Genomic DNA, 18,862 nt, shown 5'->3' with positions numbered 1-18,862 from the left:
TTTTGTAACAAGGGTTAATTTTATTTGTGCAGGGTTTCTGCAGCGAACTGATTTTATGGAAGGTAGATGCTGTTGGTCCCTTATCTAAGTCTGGGGGTATATGTGAACTGGCACGGATTAGTTCACCTGAGCCGTCAGCGTTTAGTAACGTGGCGTGGATTCCGACGCTTCTCCCGTCGAGCACCTTGGGGAACTTCTCCAATTCACCTAGTGCGTGCTTCGTAGCCTCAGACGGGGAGTGTCTAAGAGTCTACCAAGCAGTCATAGACGCACGAACTCTTCTAGCCGACTTGTCGTTCAAAGAGCGCCGAGAAGTCGACGAAAACGACAGTATTTCAGACTTATCCTCCTACAACCAGGAGAGTCTCCTGGAGAATATTAACATCGTGTCTCAACAGAGCACGGCCCGACCTGGCTGCATAATCCAACTCGAGACGATCTCCCAGGCCATCCAATGGCAAAACACCACGTTCCTCCACGTCTACCAGGAGCAACTAATCACGGGTCAGCGCAGCTCCCCGGTCAATCTCTCCGAGCATGACGCAATGGTCGACCTCCAGCAAAACGCAGTCTTTGAAGAACCCTTCTACATCGTCCTGTTAGATTGCACTGACCAAAACACCATAATCCACATGTGGAAACTCACCATAGCCTCCAACGAAGCCGACTTTTCGCTCACCGGGAGCCAAATGTACGTCCCGGATTGTAACTTAGTCCAAGACGAGAACGACATTTCTCGCAAAAACAGCATGGAGTCGCTGCATATCAAACAAACTAAAGTTAGTCCCCATATTAATATAACCGTGACGAGGGAAGTCAAGCAGGTGCTACCCGTGCCGGATGGGGTGGAAATCGTGCATGCGGCTCCCGCCGCCGGGCATTTGAGCTCAGCGTCCATTTATCCGGCGTGCTTGGCGCCGTATTGCTTCGCCACGGCTTGCAGCGACGGGGTGATCAGGTTTTGGACGGTCACTATGAACGCTAGCCAGGTGAAAAGCATGAGGGAGTACCTTTTGGAGGAGGACGGCGAGGTGGTCAACACGGGGAAGGTGAGTACAGAGCAAACTTTCCACACCAACATGCCCATAGGGGGCGTTGTGGCACGAGCGGAGTTTGGGGTCCCTGGTTGTGGCTGTTCTCCCGCTCGACTAGGAACCGCGCCCTCCGCTTCTGTCACGTGTTTCGGTGTTATTTATCCTCAATTCCATTTAAAGGTTCAATTTCTATGACCCTGATATTAAACTACAACCGAACAAGTGTCAAAGTTTCAAAAAGAGCAATAAACAACATTTAAATTCGCCATACACTCTCGTGAAATTTTTTCACAACAAATAAATCTTATAATTTTTTTGACGGAAACATTAATCAACAAAATATCTACATGAAACAACAAACTAGCAAAAGTTTATAAAAACAACAAGAAAATTACTGAAGTTAAAATTGTGAGATAAAGAAAAATTGCAAGCAAAATTCCATGAGATCAATATTTTATAAAACATAGCAGGCAATCTGGAGGTTCAAAATGACGTCGGACGAATGCATCGTTCAAAAAAATGCGTCAAAAATATGTTTCCCAGAAACGCGATCAATCCTGTGGCATTTATCACTTTTATCAACGATTCAAACAAAAATTTACATTATGTTAAATTATGCCACACTTTATCAACGATTCAAACAACGAGTTTACGTTACGTTCAATTATACCACACTTTATCAACGATTCAAACGGGTTTACATTATGTTAAATGATGCCTTGATCCAAGTGACTGGGTACTTAAAACCATTAGCTTTGAGAGTTTATATCGTGGACTGTCCTCAGCTTATCCTAAACAAAATACATCATAAATAAACAACACAAGATAAAACTAATTTTGGCCAAATCACATACCCTCTAAGAAAATAGAGGGTGGGTGGGCGGGGCTAGTACTTACCAAGATAAAATTGAATATTAACTTCTTGTTTCCATTTTACTGACTTTGATTTTTTAAATTTTTATGTTTTGCAATTTTTCGATTTTTTATTTTCGTTATTTTTTCACTTTTTCGATTTTTCAGTGTTTATTTTTTGGTTTTTTCAATTTTAATTTTTTCGCTTTCTCGTTTCTTCAATTTTTCGATTTGCAATTTTTCATTTTGTTTTGTTTTTCATTTTTAAGATATGCGACTCTTCGAGTTTTCATTTAAGAATTTTTCAGTTTTTCGATTTTTCAATTTTTGGATGTTTCAGTTTCAGATTTGCAATTTTTCTGTTTTCTCGAGTTTTCAATTTTTGATTTCTCATTTTTAGATTTTTCAATTTTTCGTTTCTTTAATTTCACGATTTTAAATTTTTTTGGTAGTACTTGCTAAGATAAGACTGATTTTAGCAAATCACATACCCTCTAAGAAGATAGTACATGCTAAGATAAAACTAATTCGGGCAAATCACATACCTCCTAAGAAAATAGAGGGTGGGTGGGCGGGGCTAGTATTTAACGAGATGAGATTGAATAATTTTAAGATTAATCACTGGAATGAAGAGGGGGTCGGTGGGCGGAGCTACTATTTGCTTATAAAACTCTTTAGAAAAACCTAAACTCAGCCCCGCCCACTTGTCCCCATTTCACTGACTTTGATTTTTTCAATTTTTATATTTTGCAATTTTTCTATTTTTTAGCTTCGTTATTTTTTCACTTATTCGATTTTTCAGTGTTTCGATTTTATTTTTTGTTTTTTCAATTTTAATTTTTTCAGTTTCCCGTTTGTTCAGTTTTTCGATTTTTCGATTTTTGTTTGTTTTTTCATTTTCAAGATATGCGACTCTTCCAGTTTTCATTTTAAAATTTTTTATTTTTTCGATTTTTCAATTTTTGGATGTTTCAGTTTTCAGATTTTGCAATTTTTCGATTTGCAATTTTTCAATTTTTAATTTTTTGTTAGTATGTACTTGCAAAGATAAGACTGATTTTGGCAAATCACATATCCTGTAAGAAAATAGAGGGTGGGTGGGCGGGGCTAGTACTTGCCGAGATAAGATTGAATAATTTTAACATTAGTCGCTGGAATGAAGAGGGGCTCGGTGGGCGGAGCTACTATTTGCTTATAAAACTCTTTAGAAAAACCTAAACTCAGCCCCGCCCACTTGTCCCCATTTCACTGACTTTGATTTTTTCAATTTTTATATTTTGCAATTTTTCGGTTTTTAGCTTCGTTATTTTTTCACTTATTCGATTTTTCAGTGTTTATTTTTTTGTTTTTTCAATTTTAATTTTTTCACTTTCTCGTTTCTTCAATTTTTCGATTTGCAATTTTTCATTTTGTTTTGTTTTTCATTTTTAAGATATGCGACTCTTCGAGTTTTCATTCAAGAATTTTTCAGTTTTTCGATTTTCCAATTTTTGGATGTTTCAGTGTCAGATTTTCCAATTTTTCTGTTTTCTCGAGTTTTCAATTTTTGATTTCTCATTTTTTGGATTTTTCAATTTTTCGTTTCTTTAATTTCACGATTTTTAATTATTTTGTTAGTACTTGCTAAGATAAGACTGATTTTAGCAAATCACATACCCTCTAAGAAGATATGGGGTGGGTGGGCGGGCCTAGTACATGCTAAGATAAAACTAATTCGGGCAAGTCACATACCTCCTAAGAAAATAGAGGGTGGGTGGGCGGGGCTAGTACTTACCGAGATAAGATTGAATAATTTTAAGATTAGTCACTGGAATGAAGAGGCGGTCGGTGGGCGGAGCTACTATTTGCTTATAAAACTCTTTAGAAAAGCCTAAACTCAGCCCCGCCCACTTGTCCCCATTTCACTGACTTTGATTTTTTCAATTTTTATATTTTGCAATTTTTCGGTTTTTTAGCTTCGTTATTTTTTCATTTAATCGATTTTTCAGTGTTTCGATTTTATTTTTTGTTTTTTCAATTTTATTTTTCTCAGTTTCCCGTTTGTTCAATTTTTCGATTTTTCGTTTTTTGTTTGTTTTTATATTTTCAAGATATGCGACTCTTCCGGTTTTCATTTTAAAATTTTTCATTTTTTCGATTTTCCAATTTTTTGATGTTTCAGTTTTCAGATTTTGCAATTTTTCGATTTGCAATTTTTCAATTTTTAATTTTTTTGTTTGTATATACTTGCAAAGATAAGAGTGATTTTGGCAAATCACATACCTTCTAAGAAGATAGAGGGCGGGTGGGCGGGCCTAGTACATGCCAAGGTAAAACTAATTTTGGCAAATCACATATGCTCCAAGGAACTAGAGGGTGGGTGGGCGGGGCTAGTACTTGCCGAGATAAGATTGAATCATTTTAAGATTAGTCGCTGGAATGAAGAGGGGGTCGGTGGGCGGAGCTACTATTTGCTTATAAAACTCTAGAAAAACCTAAACTCAGCTCTGCCCACTTGTCTCCATTTCACTGACTTTCATTTTTTCAATTTTTATATTTTGCAATTTTTCGGTTTTTTAGTTTCGTTATTTTTTCACTTATTTGATTTTTCAGTGTTTATTTTTTTGTTTTTTCAATTTTAATTTTTTCACTTTTTCGTTTGTTCAATTTTTCGATTTTTCGTTTTTTGTTTGTTTTTTCATTTTCAAGATATGCGACTCTTTCAGTTTTCATTTTAAAATTTTTCATTTTTTCGATTTTTCAATTTTTAATTTTTTTGTTAGTATGTACTTGCAACGATAAGACTGATTTTGGCAAATCACATACCTTCTAAGAAGATAGAGGGCGGGTGGGCGGGCCTAGTACATGCTAAGGTTAAACTAATTTTGGCAAATCACAGCTAGTACTTGGCGAGATAAGATTGAATAATTTTAAGATTAGTCGCTGGAATGAAGAGGGGGTCGGTGGGCGGAGCTACTATTTGCTTATAAAACTCTTTAGAAAAACCTAAACTCAGCTCCGCCCACTTGGCTCCATTTTACTGACTTCGATTTTTTCAATTTTTGTATTTTGCAATTTTTCGGTTTTTAGTTTCGTTATTTTTTCACTTATTCGATTTTTCAGTGTTTCGATTTTTTGTTTATTTTTTCATTTTCAAGATATGCGACTATTCCAGTTTTCATTTTAAAATTTTTCGTTTTTTCGATTTTCCAATTTTTGGATGTTTCAGTTTTCAGATTTTGCAATTTTTCGATTTGCAATGTTTCTATTTTTGATTTTTTTGTTTGTACTTGCAAAGATAAGAGTGATTTTGGCAAATCACATACCTTCTAAGAAGATAGAGGGTGGGTGGGCGGGCCTAGTACATGCTAAGGTTAAACTAATTTTGCCAAATCACATATGCTCTAAGGAACTAGAGGGTGGGTGGGCGGGGCTAGTACTTGCCAAGATAAGATTGAATAATATTAAGAGTAGTCACTGGAATCAAGAGGGGGTGGGTGGGCGTTGCTACTGTTTGCCAAGCTCCTCGATGATGTAATTGAATTGCCGTAAATGAACTGTTAGCAATCTTGTGTAAGGAATTAAGAAGTGTTGTAACACTCATCCAGAAACATTATTCATAATTAGATAAACAAATAATATGTCTTGACTAAGTGAATTTCATGAAATCTCCTAACAAGTGCCTGACTGTTAAATTGTGTTAGAACCAGTTAACGATTAAACTCCGAACATGAACTGTGCATTTACAAACAATAAAACAAATTTGCGCAACGTGTTAGCGTTTCGTTTTGTGACGCCACAAGACAGTTCTTTCAGTTTAGCCAACCTTGCAACCTTTTGAGGTTAGCGGACCCAATTTTAGACCGCTGTACCCAATTTTCCCTCATTGTTAAAGATGTGGACCGAGTGGAACATGCTGAAGGAGTCCGCAATCGAGATCGAGGGCCAAGTCCTCAACATCAGCGTCGCCTACTCCGGTCGCTTAGCTTGCGCCTACAAGTACGGCAAGAGCTTCACCCGCCCCAACAAAAACGACCCGGATTCGCGCTTCATCAACTTATGCGTAGCGATATACGAGTGCGAGTCGACAGGCGGGACCGAGTGGCTCCTCGAGGACATCATCCACCTGAAAAACATCCACCTACCAAGAATAAACATCGACAGACACTTGGATCTTAGTTACTTGTACGATTCGCGCACTTTGAAGAAGAAACAAAGAATAAACGAAGTGTTGCACACCTTTTCGAACGACGATAGACAGACATTGAGTGCCGAGTCGCACATTAAGCCGACTTTATTGGCAGTTCCGAGTTTCACGACCTTGCAGTCACTGCGCAAGTCGATCTCAGAGATGGGGAATATATGTCCACTGACGCAGAAACACTTGGTTCAGTTGGATTGGGTGTCGAATGAGGATGGTTCACACATACTTACCGTAGCTTGCGGGAGCAAAATCATGCTGTATACCCCTTTGTCGACGGATTTGGCGCAAGCTAACGTCAAAGCTATGAAAGAGTCGGTTAATAATTACAGACCTATTCTGCGTAAGGCGAGTTCGTTGGCGCAGCCGCTCTTCGTCGACGATTTTAAATGGATGACGTTGCGCAAAATCGAGTTACAAACGGCTGATGGGCTGCCAGCTCTCCCAATGCAGATTAGTTGGGTCCGCGATGGTATTTTAGTGGTCGGGATGGATTCGGAAATGCACGTGTACACACAATGGAGACCCCAAAACCAAACTACTACCGCTATGGAAATAAGTGAGCCGGATGGTAAGACGCTACGGGATGTAGATTTCCGGACTCTCACTCAAGAGAACCAAAGGAAACTAGCGGCCATTCCGACTCTTGGAAGGATTAGTAGTGTTAATTTGCAGATATTGGATCGAAAACGGGCTAACAAAGACTCCAATATTGACTACATGCCGGACTATGGGTTGTTCGAGGCGTCACGAATCGCGTGTCCTGTGTTACCCCAATACCACCCGAAGCAACTAATGGAGTTGCTCAATTCTGGGAAGATTCGTTGGGTGAAGGCGATTTTAGCCCATTTGGTTAAGTGTATTGGGGGTAATCAAGAGACACCCGAAGACATGCAAGGGTGGGCAAGAGCTAGGACTCTGTCGGTGAGTTACCCAGCGGGCAGTCCTGAACACAGAGCGAGTATTGGGGAAATCGCCTTGGACTATGACGAAATCAACAATATTCCTCCTTTGCCACTCTGGACGCTCCTGGCAGCCGATAAAGAACAGTTCGTGCAACAAGAAGAAGAGAAAGATTACAACGAGCTGTTCGACAATAGTGTGGTGATGGAAGAATCGCTTGACACACTTCTGGAAGACAAGGAGATCTCCAGAATGGATCGACGACAATCGGAGCGTAATGTTGGAATTACACACTTCACTCCCAAGCAAGGTCGAGTTCTATCGCGGCTTTTAACCCATATGCACCTACCAGGGTTGTCAAGTCTAGACCAAATGCACTTACTAGCTTTAGCGGACACAGTGTCCACCTGTAATACCGATTTAGCGGAAAGGTTCGCCATAGATTCAGCCAAGTCGGCTATGGCTAAAGAAAACTTAGTCGGACAGTCGGACGAAGTCATCACCGACAGTCTCGACGACTGCGGACTCCGATTCTTACTCGCAATGAAGCACTACGGTTACCTTCTACGGTGCCTCCCGCTAGCCCAACGAACCCATTTCCAGAAACAAGGCGTAGGTACCAATAATCTAGCCTGGGCCTACCATTCCGAAAGCCAGGAAGAACTGCTCAACTTGATTCCGAGCTATGCAAAAGGCGAACCCACCTGGCCCCACCTTCGTGAACTAGGTGTAGGCTGGTGGATTCGCAACCTCGGCATGTTGAAGCAGGCGGTCCAAGTCCTAGCCAAAGCCGCCTACCAAGTCAAGCAAGACCCAATGGACGCCGCCTTGTATTATTTAGCCATGAACAAGAAAAGTCTGCTTTGGGGGCTTTATAGGTTAGTGTGACCATTTGAATCGCGTGATTGTAACTTCGTTTCAGGTCGAAGCGCGACCAAAAGATGACCCAATTCTTCGCCAATAATTTCTCGGAAGACCGGTGGCGCAAAGCTGCGCTTAAAAACGCGTACGCTTTATTGGGCAAGCAGCGGTTTGACCACGCCGCCGCCTTTTTCCTATTGGCCGGTAATTTGAAGGACGCAACTGAGGTGTGTCTGCAGAAGCTACAAGACTTGCAATTGGCTATCATTATCGTGCGGTTGTACGAAGGGGACGGCGATAGTTTTAAGAAGTTGTTGTACCAGGAGATTCTAGGTTGCGATGCAGATGGTATGGGCATTGTTTAAGTATATTATAGTTGGACAACCTAATACAAATTTTACTTCGCCTAAATAGTGAGCTTTAGGACAAGGAATCCAGGGGGCGTGGGACAAATTTTTCGTCAACGCGCATTTTCACTACAGTGAGCGAACGTTTTAGGTTTATTTTACTCTAAATCAGATGGCGCCATCAAACATTAGCAAAGGCAAACACCCTTCACTCTGCTCTTATACGAGGAGTTATCCATAAATCCATAATTAACATTGTTCCGTAAACAGTAATGTGTATAAACATATATGTACAAAATATGAAAATATACTTGACATAAAAAATATGAAGCAACGCGTTGTAACGTGATAAGAAAGAATTGAATTTAAATGAATTTGACGCATATTTTTATTTGACTATATCTGAAGACTGACAGAAACTTTCCAAGGGTTTTTAAACTGGTATAATTGTTTAGTTTTACAAGATTAAAGTAAAACAAGATTTTAAGTAAAATTTAGATTCGTGGTGTTACAAAAATATTAACACAAAATGAAAATATATGTTCAAAGTAAATAACAGAATGACATAAACTTTCGGCGTTAACATTACAAATAATTACAAGAGAGAAAAAAACGCATTAAGAACTTAAGAGGCATGTTTGTAATATCTAGTTGTTAAAGGCTGCTTTGAAGACTGTTTGTTTCTTTGAAAAACAATTGCTGTTATCGGACATTTTGGTAAATTTTGTTCCAAAAATACGAGATAACTAATTGTTTCTTGAACTAGTTTCCGTAACTTCTAAAATTTAAAAAGGATACGCCGTTCTGCTGTAATAAAATCTAGAATAAGGTCAAAATCACACTAATATTACATCTGATTTTGTTAACCACATGAATATAATTTACATTAAAATAAGTTACAGACATTGTTTGAAATGTTTATTATAGTTCGAAGACAAGATAAAATAAATAAATAAATAAATAAATAAAATGTGCAGTTTATAAACTTCAGAATTTTAGTATAAAAATAATCATGTTTGAAGCTTTATTTTATCTGTTCCATTTTATTGGGTGTATTGGGCCCCTCTCGGGATATAACACCGACATCAGTGCACCGACCCAACGTTCTTCAACCGATGGGATGATTTATTACTTCCGTTATGCTGGCCCTACACACAGCGATTTGGTTTTCGGATTTTCGGCTAGATCTGCACAGTTAAAACTTTTTGCACACAGAGTATTTTGTTCGCCAGCATCAAAAATACTACGCCGAAGGCACTTCTTCAAGTGTTATTTTTTTTAAGATGTCATATTTGTCAGCGTTTCCAAAATTTTCTTCTTTGCACAGGTCAACTAATTTTTCGTAAACCGCATTTTAAAATTTTTGTTATTGTATTTTTTACTTTTTAATTTTCTAAGGCATGAAAAAATCCCATATAGGTTTCTATGAATTTATTAACGAAATCAACTGATAACTTGCGCGCCATTTTGTGTTAATTAACACCAATAGTGATTATGATAATTTTATAATTATCATTTTAATGAAATTGTGTTCTTCACTTAGCGAACGACAGTAAACAATTTAAAATCCCGCTAGTCAAGCACCTGAAAATCCATCTCTCCCAAATATGTCTTTCTTGGCACGATTTGTAATCCGAAGTCTCCCTCCACATGCAATTTTTCGTCGCCTGAGAACTTGTTTGATCTACAGACCAAAGCACACTCAGGCCAATATCGACTTTAAGCCAATTTTCCAATTTATAATGTTATGTATTTAAATTTTAAAAAGTAGAATAGTCCTGATCTTGTGATTTATACCTAAATACGCTATTGGGATTTTTCGGCTTGTCGATTTCTCGATTTTTCAACTTTAAATGTCTCAATTTTTCAATATTTCAATTTTGGGCTTTTCCGTTTCCTCCATTCCTTAAATTTTCTATTTCTCGATTTTTTTATTTTTCGATTTCTCAATCTTACGATGTTTCAATGATACGATTTCTCAATTTTTGTCCTCTTCAATTTTACGGTTTTTAAATATTTCGATTTTTCAATTTTTCAAATTTTCACGTTTCTAAATTTTCAGTTTGCCGATTTCTAAAGTATTTTTTTTATTTGTCCATTTCTGGATTTCCTAAAGTTTCGATTTTTCACATCTTCAATTCCTCAATTTTTCGATTTTTTAAGATTACGATTTTTCAATTTTGCTTTTTTAGATTTTCGATTTCTCAGTTTTCCAATTTTTTAATTTCTCAATTTTTTGAATATTTCTTTCAGTTATGAGATTTTTCAATATTTCAATTTTTTGACTTTTCGATTTTTGAATTGATGGATTTTTTTTGATTTCTCGCTTTTTTCCTTTTTGGATTTTCAATTTATTGTAAACTTTAGATTTTTCAATTCTGGGACTGTTTAATGCTTCGATTTCTCAATTTTTAAACTTTTCGATGTTTTAATATTTCATTTTTTAAAATTCTAGGTTTTTCGATATCTCGAGTTTTCAGTTCTTCTATATTTCAGTTTTTCAATTTTTCGATTTTTTGAATTTTAATTTTTGATTTTCCAGTTTTTCATTTTTAAAATTTTTCGATTATTCAATTTTTTAATTTCTCAATTTATCGAATTCAGATGTTTCGTTGTTTTGATTGTTCAATTTCTCAGTTTTTCAATTTTTAACTTTCCTTTTCGGCTTCCGACTCCGCAATTTCTCGATCCTCCGATTTTTCGATTTCTCGAAGTCTCAGTTTTTGAATTTTTCGATGTTTCGATTTTTGGATTTCTCGGTTTTTCGATTTTTTTCTTTTGAGCTTTTCAATTTCTGGATTTTCCAATTTTTCAATGCCCCGATTTTTCAATTTTTCAAATTGAATTGGATCTCTCGATTCTTCAATTTTGCGATATTTTAATTATTCATTGTTTTAAATTTTAGTTTTTTCGATTTCTCGATTTGTTGACTTTTCAGTTCTTCAGTATTTAAATTTTTGAATTTTTCAAATTTTTGCGTTAAATTTTCAGTTTTCTGATTTCTCAATTAATCTATTTTTGATTTTCCCACTTCTCAAAGTTTCGATTTTTCAGTTCTTCAATTCTTCGATTTTTCGACTTCGCTTTATTGGTTTGTCGATTTCTCAATTTTTGGATATTTCTTTCAGTTTTGATATTTTTCAATACTTCGATTCTTTCATTTTTCGACTTCTAGATTTTTCTATTTTTTATTTTTGGATTTTCAGTTTTTTGTTTTTTATTTCAATTTCTCAATTTTTCAACTTTTTCATATTTTAATTTTTAAATTTCTAGATTTTTCAGTTTCTCGAGTTTCCAGTTCTATATTTTAATTTTTTAAATTTACGAATGTTTAAATTTTTTGAGATCTCAATTCATGGAGATTCGGATGTTTCGATGTTTTGATTATTCAATCTCTCGTTTTATCAATTTTTCCATATTTAAGTTTTCGATTTTTCGATTTTGGCCTACTTCGGTTTCTCAATTTTTTGATTTTTCCACTTCTCGATTTTTCGACTCCTCGATTTTTTTTGTCTTTTGATTTTTCGATTTCTCGATGTCTCAATTTTTGAATTTTACAATGTTTCGATTTTTCGATTTGTTGGTTTTTCGATTTTTTGCTTTTCGGTTTCTCGATTTTTCGATGTTTCGATTTTTGATTTATCCGATTTTTCAATTGTCCAATTTTTTAAATTCTCGACTTCTCGATTCGTTGATTTTTCAGTTTTTCGATTATTAAATTTTAGATTTTTATTTTTATTTTTGATTTTTTGATGTTTGGATTTCTCCATTTTTCAGTTTTAGGATATTTTAACTTTTCAATGTTTTAAATTTTAGATTTTTCGAGTTTTTAGTTCTTCAATATTTTTTTATTTTTCAAATTTTGACGTTTCTGAATTTTTAGTTTTCTGATTTCTCAATTAATCTATTTTTTTATATTCCCATTTCTCCACTTCCTAAAGTTTCGATTTTTCAATTCTTCAGTTCTTCAATTTTTCGATTATTCAGGTTTTTGATTTTTCAATTTTTCCATTTTTTAAATTTGCGATTTTTAGACTCTGCTTTTTTGACTTTTTTGTTTCTCAATTTTTTTATTTCCTAATTTTTTGATATTTCGTTCAATTTTGTGATTTTTCAGTTTTTCGATTTCTCAATTTTAACTTTTCAATTTTTGAAATTATTAATTTTTTTCGATTTTTTGAGTTTTCAGTTCTCTATATTTTAATTTTTCAATTTTCGGAATTTTTAAATTTTCGATTGTCCAATTTTTTTTTATTTTTCGATTTTCCAATTTTTCGATGTTTCGATTTTTGAATTAACCGATTGTTCAATTTCTCGATTTTTAAATTTTAGGTTTTCCAATTTTAATTTTTTTGATTTTTTTATGTTTCGATTTCTCGATTTTACAATTTTCCCATATTTGAATTTTTCAGTGTTTTAAATTTTCGATTTCGAGGATTTACTGTGTTACAGTAGTCATTAGTTATTACTCATCAAGAACGATTATTGCTGTGCGTTAAAATGCCTACATACTGATAAGCACTTACATACAAGACACATTTAAGGCTGTTTTAAGTCTGCTAGATATAATTTTTGCAATTTTAAATTTATTTCTTGATGTCTAAATCGTATATATTTAAATGGTGATGAATATTTTGTGATACAATCTTAGGATAAAATGCATTTTAGTTTCAAAAATAATATGTATTTAATGATTTGACTACTGTTAATAAAAAAAATACGTAAGAAGATGTTCATATTGAATTAATTTGGTGTTCATAGTTTGATGATAACCCATAGTTATTCTGGAGGCAAATTAGATGACTTATTAATTAAAGTAGTGGTCGTTTAATTTCGTATACCTTTAAAGTGGACGAAGGGACGCATATTTGTTAGCCATGCAGTTCATGGATAATAGGTATACCGCGATAATATTAAATTTTTGTTACCTTAACCTTGAAACAGGTATGCACTACATATACATATATTACAGTAAAGTCTTCAACACGTACGTTTGCTTATTTTGTGACTGCTCCCCGTACAACGTACTGATTAAATTGGTCCGTTTACTACCTTATCGACATCACGTGCTTACGGACTATTTTTACCTCCTTTCGTAAGGTACCGCCACTTCATAGTGAAGCGAGTGAGATGTAAAATATATATTCATTCTTTTCTACATGGGAAAGTGATTGTCCGTATAGGTTGTCCAACTATAATATACTTAAACAATGGTATGGGGTTGGTTAAGGGGAGTTGGTATCACTTTTGGTTTTTTAAGGGTCGAACCAAGATATTACGAAGGCGCACCCTGATCCCTTTTTGCGCTCGATGGCCTTTTGGTCTCTGAAGGAACACCAGGCTGCTTTGAGTACGTTGTTGATCGGGAATGCCGGGACTCAGCACTCGGCTCATGAGGACGAAGCAAGGGAGACTAAAGAGGCCGACCCTAACGTTTTTAACTTTTATGTGTATTTGAGGACCCATCCGCTGCTGGTGAGACAGCATATGGCGAGTTCGGGACACCGGAAGGTGTGGCTTCCAGGAGGGAAACAAGTGGTGGTGGAGGAGTCCATCACTCCTTTAGAGAGACAGCTGTATTTTGCGACGGCTCATGGTCATTTTCGAGCCGGGTGTCCAGCCCTGGCTTTGGAGGTCTTGTCCAAACTACCTTATATCGTTGCGGATAATAAACAAGCGACACCTTGTAAGTACCTAGTTACACTATGGTGTTCTAGGTTAGTAAATTTTGTTGTAGTGGTATCACCAAGACAGAACGAAAAGTCCGAGATTAATACCGGGATGATCTCCTGGGATAGCAAACCGGACGTGGGGCAATCAGCCGGTGATTTTGATTGGGGTACCACCACTACCGATTTTAAGACGAAAACAGACGATTTAGAGTTGAAGTGGAGCGACGATGAAGACGATAAAGAGTCGGAAGAGTCCGACGAAGGAATAAAGATGAAGTGCGACAGTAAAGACGAAGATGAAGAGGTTGAAGAACCTCCGGGTCAACACATTGATATTATGGCCCAACAGTTGAAGTTTGTCGCTTGTTTGAAAATTCTCATGGAGGAGTTGAGCACATTGGCGACTGGATTCGAAGTGGACGGTAAGACAATCAAGAAATGTAACTTTGTCACTTTGAATTTATTTCAGGTGGCCAATTACGGTACCAACTGTACATTTGGTTGGAAAAAGAAGTAGAAGCGTTACGACAACTATGTAATTACGCTACCACTGATATTGTCGAGCCGCTAGAACTAGAAGCAGCACCCGAAATGGAAAATGCAGCCTGTGAAGCCGGTACTAGACCCACCCTTCACGAAATTCTAGTCCAGGAGAAACTGGACTTTGAAGCCAAAGTACAAAGGGCTGCTAAAAGAAAGCGTTGGCTTAGAGGTGATCAACCACACTTTCTAGTCATCAATCAACCTCATGTTGTTGTTGTAGCCAATGAAATCCTTCTGCGCACTCTACTCAGCTACTGTTCCTTGCACGGAGCCACCGGCGGTCTAGCCTCAGTCCGAATGGAACTAGTCCTTTTGTTACAAGAACTCCAACAAGAAAAAACCCATCAACAACTTCTAAGTCCTCTACCTTTCCCCACAAGCTTACCTCTTCTAGCCGCTAGTGTCGCTAGTAGTAAAACCGTGATCGCAGACCCCATCAGATACCTCCAGTGTTTAATCCACGACATGCTCCAAACCGTAAGTTCAACAACCCCATCAAACAATCACCGTTCGTTCTAACCTCAATTCTAGATGGTGGAGTTGCCAAAACCTAACACTTCGCAAAACCAACTTCTAGTGTTGAGAGACTTGGCAATAGCGCTTTCAGCTTGCATCTACCAATCACTGTGCGACTCCGACACCTTCAAGAGTAACTTACCCGAAACCCAAGATCTTTGTTCGACGCATCTAGTTGGCAGACGCAGACGCATGTCCATTAACGATGGCCAACAAATTATCACTTTTCCGCCTAAGTGGCCTGGAGTTACGAGTCTCCGGGCTTTGTTAGCGCGCGAAAAAGACGAAGACACTCCGCGACTTACGGTTGTGTTGTGTGAGGCGTTTACGGCTACGTATCTGGCGCTGGTGCTGTATGGACTCAGTACTTGCGATTGCGTGATACTTTTCCACGTTACGGGGCATGTTTTCAACACGGATGTATGGGGACGGTGAGTACAATGCTATCTACAGAGGGTTGTATTAATGTCAAACTTGTAGCTTGTTTGGTGGCGGAATCAAGAAATTGCTCAGAACTGCCAGCATTACCGGAAATCAAGCCAGTTCTCAAAACCAGGGAACTCAAAGTGCTCAAGGTACACCGACTGAAGAGATTTCGGGACCTACCAATTGGTTGAATAAGCAAAGAGTGAAACTGAACACGAAGTTACTAGGACATCAGCCGTCGCAAATGAAGGAGGATAAGCCGACGTATAGGGAACAGTTCGTGCCACCTGAAATGAGCATTTTAGCGTTCCTGTTAACCAAAGTACGTACTTTTGGGTTTAGGTCATTTTAAGTTTAAGACACTAATTTCTACGTGACATTCTTTCGATGTATAAACATAAATAAACACTTGAGCTTCAGATTGCTATTACTTAGTGCTGAATAATAATATGGAAGTTCTATCTAAGTAATCTTGAACCAATTTTTTGATTTTTAAATATTTTCGATTTTTAATTTTCGTTTCCCCAATTATTAATTTTTTTTATTCAACCCTTCAATTTTTTCGGTTTTCCAAATTTTATGTTTTTCAATTTTTCTGGAGTCGTTTGTTGGATTTTTTTGGATTATGTATTTGGATTTTTTTAATCTTCTGGATTTTGTGAATTTTCCAGTTTTTTTTTGATTTTCTGGAATTTGCAAATTTTCCAGATTTTCTGGATTTTCGAGATTTTATGGATTTTCCAGTTTTTGTGGGTTTTCGAGATTTTTTGGATTTCATTGGTTTTTGTTTGACTTTTTAGATTCATTCGATTTTTTTTTTAATTTTTATTTTTTTTTTCTGGATTTTCTGGAGTTTTTCGTCTTTTGTTGGATTTTTTGGATTATTCGGATTTTTTTAACCTTCTGATTTTTTCGATGTCTAAACATAAACACTTGAGCTTCAGATTCTATATATCTAGTGCTGTTAATCGATTTTACAATTACTTTCCAATTTTTCAGTTTCTGTATTTTTGGTTTTTCAGTTTTTGCCTTTTTTCAGTTTTTCGATTTCTTAATTTTTCGCTTCTTCAATTTTTCCATTTGTAATTTTTCGACTTTTCCGTTACAAATTTTCCATTCGTTCGATTTCAATTTTTTAATTCTTCCATAAAAATCTTTTCAATTTTTCGTTTCTTCAATTTTGGAATTTTACAATTTTTCCATTTTTTAATTTTCCAATTTTCCAATTTTTTTATCTATACATATTTTCGATTTTTCAATATTTCGATTTGTCGATTTTACGATTTTTCGATTTTTAAGTTTTGATTTCTCAATTTTTTGGTTTCTCAGTTTTTCGATTTTTTATTTTGTTTCCCAAATTATTCATTCTTCTATCTTATAATTTTTTGATTTTTTAATTTTTAAATTTTTAAATTTTCGATTTTTTTTCGATGTGCACTTTTTCAGTTTCTTGATTTTTAATTTCTGGATCTGAATCAATTTTACAAATACTTTCTGATTTTTCAGTTTCTGTGTTTTTTTGATTTTTCGGTTTTTGCTTTTTTTGATTTTTTAATTTCTTAATTTTTCGCTTCTTCAATTTCTCAGTTTACAATTTTTTGAGTTTTCAGTTATAAATTTTTTATTTGTACGATTTCAAATTTTGAATTCTTCAATAAATGTTTTTTTTTTTATTTTTCGTTTCTTTTATTTTTCGATAACTCTATTTTTTTCGACATTTAAATTTTTTCGAATTTCCAATTTTTTGGTTTCTCAGTTTCCCGATTTTTCGTGTTCCGTTTCTCCAATTATTCATTTTCGATTTCTTAATTTTCCGCTTCTTCAATTTTACTGTTTACAATTTTTTGAATTTTCAGTTATAAATTTTCCATTCGTTTGATTTCAATTTTTGAATTCTTGAATAAATATTTTTTACATTTTTAATTTTCGGATTTAACGATTTTTTTTATATTTAAATATTTTTGATTTTTCAATTTTTTGCTTTCTCGATTTTTAATTTTCGTTTCTCCAATTACTCATTTTCCGTCTTTATCCGATTTTTCAGTTTTTTGATTTTTCAGTTTCTGTATTCTTTGATTTTATAGTTTTGGCGTTTTTTAATTTTTCAGTTTGTAATTTTTTGAGTTTACAGTTATAAAATTTTCATTTCTACGATTCCAACTTCTGAAGTGTTCAATAAATTTTCCGTTTCTTCAACTTTGCGATTTTACAATTTTTCGATTTTTTAATTTTCCTGTTTTTCAATTTTTCGATATCTCTATTTTTCGATTCAACAGTTTTTCATTCTTTAAATATTTTCGACTTTTCAATAATTCGATTTCTCGATTTTCCGATGTGTAATTTTTTGATTTTTCAATTTTTTGACATTTAATTTTTTCGATTTTTCAATTTTTTGGTTTCTCAGTTTCTAGATTTTTAATTTTCGTTTCTCCAATTATTCTTTTCCATTTATTCGATCTTTCAATATTTCGATCTGCGCTTTTTCAGTTTCTTGATTTTTAATTACTAGATTTTTCAGTTTTTAGATTTCTTAATTTTTCGCTTCTTGAATTTTTCAGTTTGCAATTTTCCGAGTTTTCAGTTATTAATTTTTCGTTTCTTCAATTTTGCGACTTTACAATTTTTCGGATTTGACTTAACAATTTTTTAATCTTTAAATATTTTCGATTTTTCAATATGTATATTTTTCGATTTTACAATTTTTTGGTTTCTCAGTATCTTGATTTTTAATCTTCATTTCTCCAATTATTCAATCCTTCAATGTTTCTATTTTTAATTTTTTCGGGTTTACAATTTTTCGTTTCTCTAATTTTTCAATTCGCATTTATTCGATCTTTTAAGATTTTTCAGTTTTAATTTTTTTTTATTTTCAATTTCTTAATTTTTCGCTTCTTCAATTTTTCGAGTTTTCAGTTATTAATTTTTTATTTGTATGATTTCAATTTATGAATTCTTCAGTAAATATTGTTTCAATTTTTCGTTTCTTCAATTTTTCCAAAAAAAAAAAAAATATTTTTGATTTTTCAATTTTTCGATATTTCTATCTTTCGATTTTACAATTTTTTGGCTTCTTAGTTTCTTGATTTTTAATTTTCGTTTCTCTAATTATTTATTTTCCATTTACTCGATCTTTCAATTTTTCGTTTTTTTGATCTGCACTTTTTCAGTTTCTTAATTTTTAATTTCTAGATTTTTAAATTTTTCTTTTATTCTTAATCAATTTTACAATTATTTTCCGATTTTTAAGTTTCTATATTTTTTAATTTTTCAGTTTTTTTTTTTTCATTTTTCGATATCTTGATTTTTTGCTTCTTCAGTTTTTCAGTTTGCAATTTTTCGAGTTTACAGTTATAAAATTTTCATTTGTACAATTCCAACTTCTGAAATCCTCAATAAATGTTATTTTAAATTTTCTGTTTCTTCAATTTTTCGAATTCTCAATATTTCGATCTGCACTTTTTCAGTTTCTTGATTTTTAATTTCTAGATTTTTCAGTTTCTGTGTTTTTTGATTTTTCAGTTTTTATTT

The 18,862-nt window shown here is 34.6% G+C and overlaps 1 protein-coding gene across 3 annotated transcripts in view; it reads left to right on the top strand.

Moving 5' to 3' along the window:
- Window positions 1–18,862, top strand: part of LOC135143725 (dmX-like protein 2) — a 58,053-nt gene that overhangs the window by 8,850 nt on the left and 30,341 nt on the right. For 2 of the 3 annotated variants that reach the window (XM_064075639.1, XM_064075638.1), the window contains exons 10-18: window positions 33–1,049; window positions 5,761–7,847; window positions 7,892–8,178; window positions 13,438–13,863; window positions 13,915–14,271; window positions 14,319–14,561; window positions 14,613–14,869; window positions 14,924–15,339; window positions 15,389–15,656. In XM_064075639.1, coding sequence (XP_063931709.1) covers window positions 33–1,049; window positions 5,761–7,847; window positions 7,892–8,178; window positions 13,438–13,863; window positions 13,915–14,271; window positions 14,319–14,561; window positions 14,613–14,869; window positions 14,924–15,339; window positions 15,389–15,656 — 5,358 coding nt within the window. Of the gene's footprint in view, window positions 1–32; window positions 1,050–5,760; window positions 7,848–7,891; window positions 8,179–13,437; window positions 14,272–14,318; window positions 14,562–14,612; window positions 14,870–14,923; window positions 15,340–15,388; window positions 15,657–18,862 lie in introns of all 3 variants that reach the window. The other variant, XM_064075637.1, reaches the window with a different exon arrangement.

This window comes from Zophobas morio, unplaced genomic scaffold, assembly GCF_036711695.1.
Source record: "Zophobas morio isolate AGI-343-1 ecotype UQ-CSIRO unplaced genomic scaffold, CSIRO_AGI_Zmor_V1 ptg000074l, whole genome shotgun sequence".
NCBI lineage: Eukaryota > Metazoa > Arthropoda > Insecta > Coleoptera > Tenebrionidae > Zophobas > Zophobas morio.
The sequence above is the reverse complement of the archived record's forward strand: the minus strand, read 5'-3'. Positions and strand labels throughout refer to the sequence as shown.